This window comes from Haliotis cracherodii, unplaced genomic scaffold (assembly GCF_022045235.1).
Source record: "Haliotis cracherodii isolate W230 unplaced genomic scaffold, xgHalCrac1.p SCAF_4, whole genome shotgun sequence".
Taxonomy (NCBI): domain Eukaryota; kingdom Metazoa; phylum Mollusca; class Gastropoda; order Lepetellida; family Haliotidae; genus Haliotis; species Haliotis cracherodii.
The window spans coordinates 11,757,884-11,770,680 of NW_027266297.1; the positions used below are offsets into that span (position 1 = coordinate 11,757,884).

The 12,797-nt window shown below is 37.2% G+C and overlaps 1 protein-coding gene across 2 annotated transcripts in view; it reads left to right on the forward strand.

Moving 5' to 3' along the window:
- The first annotated feature begins 137 nt into the window (after positions 1–137).
- The window catches only part of LOC139478339 (trafficking protein particle complex subunit 13-like), a 201,364-nt gene continuing 188,704 nt past the window's right edge, over positions 138–12,797 (forward strand). For both annotated transcript variants that reach the window (XM_071260773.1, XM_071260774.1), the window contains exon 1: positions 138–194. In XM_071260773.1, coding sequence (XP_071116874.1) covers positions 152–194 — 43 coding nt within the window. In that variant the 5' untranslated portion in view covers positions 138–151. The remainder of the gene's footprint in view (positions 195–12,797) is intronic.

The window sequence follows — 12,797 nt, forward strand, 5'->3', positions numbered from 1 at the left end:
ATATCTTATATGGTTCCACATAAAGATATCGCTCCTCAAATGTTGAATAATTCTGTAACTTTTAATACTAATCAACTATCAAATTTAAAATCGGAACTTTACAAAACCGGAAGTAGTGCCCGTTCTGTGCGGAGCTGTATTTCAAGCAATCATGGAGGGCGGAAGAGAACGAGAACAGTTGTTGGCATTGAAAGGTAGGTGTATTTATAAGCTTCTGTTTAATATATGAACACAATCATTGATGTATGGTGCACATCGAAGACATACAATTGTGCTCCCTTAATATGACAATAACATGAAAAGTAGTTTTGTTTATTTTGTCACACAACTGTGTTCGCATCAGTCGTTCCTTGGGAACTGTAGCAGTCGACGTTTGCTAGCAGACGAATATTTTTCTGTTTTCTGTGAACGCTTTTTCTGTAACATAGATATGTCATCTGCCAAAGATATTACCCCGAACGCATGCTTCTTCTTATTGAAGTAAGGTGTGAAAGTTTGTCTCTTTGAAGTTCAGAGCTGCTGAAATTACCCTACCCGTTCAATGGGTCAGCATAATGTTTGATTTCAGGAAGATAAATGCTTCACACAGATAAGCAAGTGCACGCATTGTAGGTGCATGTATGTCACTCTGTTTTAGAATTGTTAGTGGAATTCAAAATAACCTTTCCGCAGAAATCATCTTATATATTATCATTGATTGTCCTGATTTAGAATGACACCTTTTTTTTTTACAGCTGTATTGATCATGATTTAGCAAGTTCTAATGAGAGGTATAACATCATCAAAGGTGCAGACTTCACAGTGCACACATCCAACCTGTCAATGTTGGGTTCATGTGAAGTACTGTACACCTGTCAGAACAGTCTGTTGTCATATATATACTCACACGCCAAAGAAACGCAAGTTGAGTATGCGGTATACATATTATTTATTTTCAACAGTAAAGACAAGAAATACTAATATCGCAAGATTGACAAAATGTGACTGAAGACAGTTTAATGGATTAAAAGGCAGATGACATAATTGTTTTTTTCAAATGTCAAGGGCTTACACAGTTTCGGGTCGATACCCAAAATGTCAGTCAAAACCTGGTGTGACCACCATTAGCATTGATCACTACCACACATCTCCTGTACATTGAGTGGATCCTATTGTGAAGGCCCTAGGGATTCTAGGCCCAGAGCAGCTGTGCGTAGTTCATCGGCAGTTGTAGGGACTGGGCGCACATTGTGCAGGCGCCTTTGAACCTCATCCCACAAGTGTTCGATGGGTTTCAGATCAGGGCTGAGGGCTGGCCACAGTAGAACACTGATGTTGTGTTATTGCAGAAAGGCCATGGTAGCTCTGGCAACATGGGGACGAGCATTGTCCTGCTGGAAATTGTGTTGTTGAGGTGTGCAAAAAATGGAAGAACGTGGGGTCTGATTACTTGGTCGATATACCGCTGAGCAGTGACGCCGTGTCCGCAACCTTGACCAACATTCAGAAAGCACATGGGTCCAAGTCTCGCATTAAGTCCAATCCCTGCCCATATCATGACGCTAGGTCCACCCCATGGATCCCTTTCCACAATGTTTCTGTCAGCGAAATGATCACCTTGACGCCGCCAAATTCTGACTCTTCCGTCTGCATGGGAGACACAAAAGCGACTTACATCAGAGAAGATGACACGCCTCCACTCATGAGGACGCCAATTGCGATGACCCTGTGCCCACTGAAGTTGTGCTTGTCGATGCCGTGGTTGGAGAACAGGAGAGGTGGGGTGACCCTAGGATGACTGCTCCGAGGAAGGTCATTTGTGGTCTGTGTAGCATTGTAGGAGATGGTAAATTGTGGTTATGTTAACGTTGAGATGACGGGCAACATCTTGGACAGACTCTCCAGCTTCCAAACGTCCGATAGCCTGGTTTCTCTGAATTTGAGTTAGGCGTGGCATTGTTGACCAAATAGTGGTAGGTCCAAGAATCAGGCACAGTTTTATACCCACTACAGTTTGTGACAGTTCGTGCATTTTCGATTTCATGAGAAATGGGTGCATGATACCCACACATTCATTGAAATGGTGCGTTTTGGCTACTTGTTTTTTATGTTGCGTTTTTACTCGGGGCTTCCAAAATGCAACCAAAAATATTGATAACACCATCAGGCTTCACTACATGCTAAAACTCATATCAATTTATGGTTCCATGTTTGTTACCTATTTGCTTGAAACCACTTGCGTTTCTTTTGCGTGTGAGTATATTTCACATTTGTTTGATAAACAATATACCATGTGACAATTTGTTTCACTTGTACATGGTTTCTAACTCTTACATGTCTAAGATGCATGTAATCAGGACAATAACCACATCATCAAAATTTAGCAGGACCAATTTTACTCCTGTTTTCAGATAAGCCTACCCTTCCAGGGTTAGATTTAAACTCAAAACAGTTACTAGTAAAGATAAAATGCCCTTGTAATGTTAAAACAATGGGGATATTGTGAAGTTTTTACTAGCCCACGGGAATTTGTACCAGCCCTGGGCTAGCATGCTAGTGTTAAGTTCTAAACCTGCCTTGATTTTGTTTGATAAAAACAATTAGTGCCAAGAAGTTAAAATGTGATAACTATCAGTATTCCCACTGGCTTTTGAAACTGCCAGTCCTTGTGGACTGGCAACTCTAAAAATTACCAGTCCCCTCTATTTTTTTCAAGTCCCAACTTTCAACAAATAAAAAAAAGTATGAAAATTATTTGGTTTTAATTCTCTCAACATCATGTTCAGTGCAAAGATGTCATCTCTGAAGTAACTTAATTAGATCTAAACGTCATTCACACAAATTTCTCTACTTTTTTTCATATTTCGAGACGAATTCGCTAAAAATAGTGGTAACAGACAAGCTGACTTTGTTCGAAAAATGTACTTATATGAATATCACCGATGTTTTGTTCAACAACAAAGATTTATAATGTACTTTATTTGCCGGTCCACGGGGACTGGCAGTCACGTGAATTACTGGTCCACGCCTAATTTTACCGGTAAAAAACTGGTAATGACCTGTAAACGGGAACGCTGACTATAAATATTGAAATGACATCTAAATAAAAAATAGATTTATTACAATTTATAATACAATAGCTTGTGTAAAGAAATACATCAGGAAGGCTAACTAAACAAAAGAAATAAAAATAATAAGTTACATAAGACATACTAAAGTTAACCAAAATATTTTTTTGGCATCCTGTCACTTTGCAGATTGATAATCTGTTAGACAAGAATTGAAATAGGCCTGGCCTTTCTTAAATATACATTCTTAATTCTAGGGCTGGCTAAAAAGATCAATAATCCAAATTATCGTCGATGGGAAGAAATATTAACGATTCTTGATATGAAATTGTTATCATCGATAATAGTGAGTGAGTGAGTATGGTTTTAAGCCGCTTTTAGCAATATTCCAGCAATATCACGGCGGGGGACACCACAAATGGGCTTCACACATTGTACCCATGTCGGGAATCGAACCCGGGTCTTCGGCGTGACGTTTCTATCAGGTCTTTCTTGCTTATTTGCTTAAAGTTACCTCTCTGATGTTTATCTATATTTGATCGATATTAGCAATTATCGATCTCTATAATCCATAGTTGTGACTAGAACGAGGTAAGTGCTTCTTTGTATGTTGATTGATCTTGATTATGTTGATTGTATGATAAACTGTTCCAAATTTCAGAATGTACCTCTTCATACAAGTGTTGAATCTGTTGTTCATTTGAAGTTGCAATATGTCACTGTAGAAATATCCGTAATGTTTTACAGTAACATTTGTTACTAATTGTAACAAAATGCCTTCACTGTGAGTTATGATGATGAGGCACAGACTCATACATTGAAACATGTATACAGAACATGACATGGAACTGTTTTTATAGATGGAGAAAACAGGTGCTTGTGACTTATGATAATCAGACAGGTGCAAACTTACTTGATGGCAGTTTGCTTGAGCCTAGTCAGTCAGTCTTTGTTTTTCCTGTAAACTTCAAAAAGTCATGTACATTTGTTTAGTCAATCCGTCATATATGAGGCATGAAGCCAAGAATTACTGACTTACAGTAAAAGTGTTAATTGGTGGTAAAGCTCAAAATAAGTGAAACAAAATGATTGTGCTTGCATGGTTTAATATGATTTTAACCTCAAAACTGAACACAACACAGAAATATTATTCAAAAATAGAAATTCCATAGTGGTGTGCGGCAACTCTAATCAGTGACTCCATTGGGGCCAAATATGTACCAGTAGTTTTATCAACTTTGTAAACTAAAAATGACATGAGCTTTGAAAATATGTGTTTCAAGTTGTTGTGTGGGGGGTAAGCCTTCTCAGCCCCCTTGTCATCAAGTGGGTGGCTCAAAAGGGTGGCGAAAATACATAGAATCCATTAAAAAGAAAGGAGCTTGTGCACATTCCTTACTAATAGGACAGAAGGTATACAGTAAATATTCATATTTTAGTCCCAGAATTACAACAGGTTGTTTAATTATCATGCAAACTACTTTGAGTGAAAGTGAATGTGTTCTGAACCATGACCTTCTTTATATCATTATGTGATGACATAGCAATGTCATGGCCATGATAACATGATTATGACATCATCCTTGAAATGGTGATGCATGCTGAAAACTGAATAAGTAGCACAGCAACATCGGGAAATTATTTGTTATTGTAAAGAAGGTAAAGTAAAGCGGCCTGCCAGTTTATCTGAATTCAGAGTGAAGTGGTCAAGTGAAAGATAAAGTGGTACTGTGCAGCTTTTGTTTCTTCAGTGACCAACTTCTGGATTGTCAAATACACGGTCAATGTGACTAATGAAAATTTGCATTTGTGCACTATATGGTGAAATTATCAATTTGTGATTGCTATTTATTATCGATCTTTAGACAGGACCCAAATACATTGTTGTTGTTGTTGTTGTTGTTGTTGTTGTAGATCTTCTGGATATGAGTTTGATTTCTGTACTTGTTTTCTCATTGATCCTGGTATACTGTAATTGGCCAAATTTCAAGATTTCTGGGCATGATGGGATAACTCTAAGTAACCATGGTAACAGGTACACACTGTATGTAAACATGGTGAATACAGGACTCATGAATGCTGGGACTTTGTTATGGTAACCCAGCTTCTGATGCTTCACAATGGAATTGTTGAGAGCCAGTGGCTGTGAAATCTATGTCTTACAGACAGCCTATGAAATAGGTATATGTGTTCAGCAAAACAATTATATGTCATATTCTTCTTCTCTGTAGAAGCATAAGTTGGCTGAATCTGTGAGCACACAGAACTATCCCAGCTTCCCAGAATATTATAGAAAGCCTTTACCTTTCCAGTCCATGTAGTGTGATGCTGGTTTCATCAAACTTTGTGGAGAGTCTGTTTTTGGTTGATGACTCAGTTGTTAGTGTGTCATTGTACCCAGCGGTGTGGATTGTTGCTGATAATATCAATCACTGGTTTGTCTGGTCCAGACTTGATTATTTTCTGACCACTGTCATATTGCTTGAATATTGCTAAATGCAGCGTCAACTTTATGTGGTTTATTGAAGAGACATTAAATATCTTAAAGCAAGAATCCTAGAACTGACAGAATCTATCCCCACTTGCTAGACTGTCATAAGCTGTCTTCAACTTGTTCTGTCCATCAGAGACCATATAATAGATATCTGTGTCCATGTAGTGTTTCATCGGGGTTTCTAATGGCAGTTCTCAGTGTGTTCATACCTTTGTATGGTTTATTGAAGAGACATAAAATCTCCTAACAGCAAGAAAACTCAACATGCACTCAATCAAGGGAGTTAACTCTTTTAGTCTTGTGGACAGGAGACTTGGCCAAAGTTCCCCTAATAACCATATCTTTAGAAGCATTCAGGAGAGGGTAGGTGAAAAGGGGTTTAATGTTGCATCCACAATTATTGCATTTATATAGTGACGTGCATGTTATGTATGTTTATACAGTTGAGTAGATGGGGATGTATAATTTAAACTCTGCCTCCTACCTGTATATATATGCATTACATATGGTTCGCATTTTGTGTTTCTTGTGTCTGGGGGTAGTTATTCACTCTAAGATTGTGTTATAAATCCAGGTCCTATGTGGTGAATTACATGTTACAGGGATAAAAACATTTTTAATTCACAATTAATTAATTTACAATGATAACATATAGCAAAACCCCTAAAAGTGGCAAATTTCTACTAGTCCTTATGATACCTTAATTATTGGGCAGTTTGGCAAGGACTATAGGACTAGTGCCAATTTCTAACGCTGTGTTATGAAATATGCACGTTGCAACGCAGCAAGAAAGGATTGGTCAGTTGAGTTGCAAAAATATTCGATCAAGGGAATAAACGATTAAACGTTGGTTGATTAATCACTGTTTTCTTGCACAGTGGATTTGTCGAAATAAGTACCGGTAGGTTTTACAGAAGCAGACAGAATACACCCATATCTGGATGTGAAGTGCCTATATAAAAACAGCATACTTTGTTCAAATTATAAGCCGATAATATATTGATAGATTATTCATTATCATCTAACTTTGTTCATTGTTTCAAAGAACCGTGGACATCATGAACATAGTTGTCACGTTGTGCTAACTCAACTGACGAACGAGACATGACGCCTTTGTGGAACACCTGACACAAACTTACGTGATCAGTTCCATGAGGTTATAATATCCTGAAACATATGTTTTAAAATATTACATTGTTACAAAGACATGTGACATCGGACAAGTTTCTTTGTACAGCTTCAGATATATGGGATATTGTTCCTTTATGTGGATATTGATGGATATGTTCCTCGAACAAGGTAACTGCCTAATATTATACATATAATTTTGGTTAGTTGTGATTACAATGTTTGCATTTTGTTTTCATTCATTTGCTATAGATAGAACGTGGGAGGCCTCAAAGGTGACTGATCAAATTGTTCCATATGTAAAATATGGCAATAGCAAACAGTTGTTCCAAGATGCTCCCCCTGTGGTTATTATTTTTTTAAATATATATGGTTAAAGCTGCAACTAAATAACTCATAATGATGATTTCTGATAAACTAATAGCTTCATATATAATACATCCGATCATTTTTATGTTATTAAGTATTTTTTAACCAAATCTCTGGTAGATTGGTAGAAAATGTGTGTACAGCTGATTGCTATTTCTGGCTTAGTTTGCAAGAAAATACACACAGCAATCTTTATTTCTGCATATAAAACAATCCCAAGCAGAAATTCCAACGTAAATGGTAAAACATCACATTTTTATTCACCAAGTTTGTTATCACCTGTTCGTTTACATTAATTCTCTGAATGGATACTATGTAGTTTTTTATTGTGCATAATATGATATTGACCGATAGCTTCACCCTTTCAAGTCGAGTATGCAAAAATCAACAGCAAAAACAGATGTCAGTCTCGCTGTAGCTCTTTATTGAATATCCTTTGTTATGAAATATAGCTTCTCATTCTTCCATCCTCAAATGTGTGTCGCTTTGCCCACTGCAGCAAGAATAGTGCCAAACATGAGTCAAAACAGTCAAAACTATAGTCCATAAGAAGTCAATTTTGAGTCCACAAAGAAAATATCAAACCGTATTTCGATACTTTCATGAACTTGGAGTGTTGTGTCCCTTTAAGTGACGTTAAACCAAACTCGCTGACCGCAAGCCTCACCTAACCTGCCCGAACCCTAACCCTAACACTAACCCTAACCCTAACACTAACCCTAACAAAAATATCTATATTACCAGGATTACAGCAGCATGTTACATGTATTAATTATATTGGCACTCCTTAACCTTAATTCTAACTTAATACATATAAAACTGAACAAAACAGCATATTTTAATTAGTTGAGATATCTTAGAACTCAGAATAAATCACAACTGAGGTTTCAGGATTTCTTGCATTAAATTAAACACCTGTTACTGGCAGAAGGTTGTTATTGATCCACTGTTTCAGTTACAGGAGGTGGGATATGTTTCACAATAAGCAAACGCTCAATTTATTATCGTTTCATCTTCACAGCGTGAACTGAGCCGGGCAGTCTAGGCGGGACCAGTATGCTGATGTTACATGTTAGTTAGCCTGTAGCATGTTAGCTGCAGTTGCAGTTCCACGATTTAAGAACTAAACAATGGGTGGGAATTGTTTATCGCACAATAAAACACTGCAGTGAGAATAAACCATACGTCCCTCATGTTTTATTCTCTCTGCAGTGTTTTATTGTACGATAAACAATGATCACGAGTCGTTTATTTCTTATATGAGATATCGACATTTTGTACAGCCCCTTTAATGATGTTAATAAAATGTACAAGCTTTAAAAATATTTACCCGTATTTTAATAATGATGACTCATTAATTAGAATCTGACCTCAGCTATGTCGGACAAGTCCATTTTAGGAACAGGTGAGTTAAGTTTGTAATTTCCCGCATATTATCACAATCCTCACGTCGACTATCTGTACCTTTTCTCCCAATACCGATTGTAATATCTTGCCCTCTTTTGGATGCGATCGTTTGGCCACTGCGTTTATCTGCGTTGCCCAGCTACATCTATGGGGAACAACTCGCTAGACACTCCCTCTCAAAGTAACGTCCTCCAATATATGACATCAAGTTGCGAGCAAATGTTTGTATATCCAAAAATGACGTCATGATAGAACAATGTTTTATTGTGAAATAAACAATGCTTCATTCTTCGATTTCGATTTCGATAGTTTCGATTTATCACGGAGCTATCTTATATAACCCAGTCAAGTGTCTGTAGTGCAGGATAAGGACTAAATTCAAAAGATTTACTTGCCCGGGTAAAGATAAATTGCCCTTGTAATGTTAAAACAATGGGGAAATTTGGGACTTTGCACTCGCTGACAGGAATTTCATTGGCTAACACTATAAAACAACCATAACTCTGGACTAGTACAAGCAGCCCCCAACCCACTGTAAGGAGGGTACTCTGCAATGTTTAGTATAGAGGAGGGTACCCTGAGCTAATATACTACTCTATAGAAGTTAGATACCATGACAGATTAACTATAGTAATATGAAAGAATCAGCTGGTCCTTAACTTCTTTAGAGTAGTATACAAGAAAGTTTCCATGTTTTCAGTACAGCACCCAAATATAGCCAAACATCTCAGCACAGCGAAATCTAGCGAAATAGTCATGGTATCTTATAAGTTGGTTTTCTCAATTTTTAACATAAAAACGGTTATTCTGTATGTTTCTGGGGTAACAGCTCAAATGGTTATAATTTTTGCTCCTACCTGACTGTTTAATATGAAAAAGTTAGAATTTGACAGATTTTGGGGTTCATGTGGCTTATTACTTACAGCGTCTTTGTCGAGGGAAGTCGGCGACTTAAGCCACTAGTCTAGTAAAATTCTGTTTAGTCCAGTAAGCTCAGCTGATACTAATAGTCTAATACAACATCAAAATCTATAGAAAATGATGCTTCCAGCCAAGTTCAGGCTAGTAGACTCAAACGCTTTCAGGCACAGACAGCTAGGGACCCCTAAATCTCTTAGAATAATGACTTCCATTCTTAATTTTAACACTACAGGGTATGTATCAGCCTGCAACTTCAGTAACTTGTCTGAAGCCAAAGGCAATTTAATTGCCTTCACTTTAGTAAGTATGACTAAAATATATGGATAAAGAAACAGCAGGGCTTGTAGGCTCAAATGTGTTTGACAAGGACTGATATGTATGATTGCGACTTTTAATCTTTGGCTAGGCCTGTATGGTAACCTACCAGGGGAGGCATTTAAATCTCTTTTTCATCACCTTGTCGAGTCCCAGAACTCAGGTGCGTCAGCCTTCACACAACATTAACAGTTGAAAGTTACATTTAAACAAGTCAATTAAGTCATCAATTTTGTGGTTATTTTCGTAGCTGCTGGATAAATTTGGAAAGTGTTCCAGCCTGATTTCAGTATGTACCATTGTATGGGTCCATAGGGGGCCCAAGTAGCTGCCTGTGAGATCAATGAACAACGTCCATCCCCATCTTAGACAAAGATGCATTAGGTTATATTTTCATCCCGAGGACCCCTGTGTACTGTGAAAGGGTAAAAAGACACGCCACAGGGGAGTGTTCATTTTAGCAACGAGTGATGAGATTAAATTGACTAAAATGAGGAAAAGTAATGAATTGATCCTATTTATTAACATTTCCTCAATCATGAAGTTGTGCCAGATATAATACTCTACTTTTGATAGGGATATAGTAGAGCTATTCAACATTTGCTAAGGTTCACACCTTTGAGTATTTTGACTATTATAAAGATGAATATTTTGATCCTTAGTAAATGTTGAGTAGTATATTTTGTATTTCCATGATACACAGAAATGATTCACATAATATGTCAAGTGTATATTTAAATATATCTGACATATCTGATTATATCTATCCGTCAAAAGTTTGGGTTATATATATTTATATACTCAATAACCAAAGTAACCGGGATCATATTCTTTTTCATCATATTGTGATTTTGTAAAAGCACTTATACCTTGAAGTACATACCTTAGTATTTGAGTGAATGAGTGAGTGTTGGGTTTGAACAGTATTCCAGTTATTTCACAGCATATCAGTCTAGTGTAGGAGGACATACCGAAGTGATTCAGGTCTCCGATGTTTACCATTTTGGTGAAACCCACGAACAGAAGTATGGTGCTGACAAACCTAGAATCATAATCAGGGCGAACTGGGATCTTAAAGGGGCACTGATCTAACGCAATTCCCCGGGACTGGTTGTTGCCTTTGTTATTGTTTTTTCTCAGTGAGTACCCGGATGTATAGCAGAAATCTAGACTAGTTCGCGACCTCTGCTGCGCCATTCGTAAGCGCATTAGTCGCTTTTATTGGTAGTAATAAGGGCGTATGGTCACATTGATGAACAAAAAGAAATACAGTTTTCGAGATAATAAGGAAATGTAGGTATCTTTGTGGGTAGCATCGGTAATGGTGACGAAGTTTTGATAAGTCACTTGCTTGGTAATTTTGCGATTTTCGTTTACACTATTTTGACTTGCAACACAAAGTACATATTTCACCTGAGCATTGCTTTTTCATAGTGTGTATTTTCTTTTACTGTCAAATGTGTAACAAATTTATTAAACGTCTAAATATTCAGTTATTTTACAAAGTGACTGAAAAACATTTCCCTCTGTATTATTATGATAACGAATTTCAAACATTTTGATGTTTAATGTCATCACCAAGAGACTGAAAATGTTACGTTGAGAAAAGTACATTTCTATGTTGTTTGGCTTCTAATCCTACATAATAATCTGTTGTGATGTTTGTAGGCCCTTTTGATCGTCTTAATCAATCTGGACAGATTTTTTAGTCAAAATGACTGAAATATTTACACATTTTATAAATTGCCTGAGAGAATCGCATTTTACAAATTGACGGTAATATATACACGCTTACAAAAGAAACGACCTGTGAAAACAACGTCTATCGCGCATTGAAGAATTTCCCAACCAAGACGTAGAGAAACAAGAACGAATCGGTTCAAATGAAGGAAAACAAAATGCAAATATCATAATTACAACCTACCAAATTTATGTGTATAAATTTTAGGCAGCGTCCTTGTTCGAGGAATGTATCCGTGAATATCCACACAAAGGAACAATATCCCACTCGTCTGCAGATGTACAAAGAAACTTATTCGATGTCACGTGTCTCAGTAACAATCAAATATTTTAAAAGATATATGTCGTTTCGGGATATTATAACCCGTGTTCGTTTCTCAACTGATCACTTGGATTGTTTCTGGTGTTTCACATAGGTGTCAAGTCTCAATGGTCGGCTGAGAAGGCCCACGTGACAACTATTTTCATAACGTTCACGGTTCCTAAAAAATCCATTGAGTGATAGATAACAATGATCAATCAATCAACGTATTATAAGTTAACCCTTTGAACAAAGTATGTTGTTTTTACATCGGCACTTCACGCCATGGTATGAATGTATTCCCTTTGTTTTAGTAAACCTAGACATGTAAACACTCACTCTTGACATATCCACTGTGCAAGATAACAGTGATTAATCAATCAACGTATTTTCTGTTAATCCTTTGATGACTAGGAACGTTCCGTTGATTTACAAAAAAATAAATCAACTGATCATTCATCTCTTGCTGGGCTGCCACGTGCATATTACATAACACACATTTCACCTCACTTCAAACCTGGATTTAGATTGAATAATTACCCCAGACACAATAAATGCCAAATGGGAACCTTTGTCAGGTAATCTAAGTGGTTCTACCACTAATTGTACTTGTAATAAATTCATTAACAGAGCATCAAGTGAATGACGACAAATACACAAGTGAAGGGTTATGCGAGAAAACGTGGATGTCAACAAGGGAGTAGTAATCTTATTATCGACGCAAGCCGAAATCCGAAAATGCTTTCACTGCATGGATACTTTTTTTAGTATAAAACTATAACCATCTGGGGTATTTCCAAATGACGACATCCGATGAGCTCCGCTGTTCTTTTTGTCTGCTTGTTTAGGCTGAAGAAATTAATCAACATGCGCCCTTTTGTCGAAATCTGTATAGATCACAGTTAACCAATGCAAAAATGCGTAAAACAAATATTGCCTCCGGCCTCCAAGTTTATTTAGCTGTCCTTGCAGACGGTAGCCCAGTCTCTGGTCACGCTCATTTGCGTTGCGTATCATCCGGGTACTCACGGGGGAAAAAACAATAACAAAGGCAACAACCAGTCCGGGGAATTGC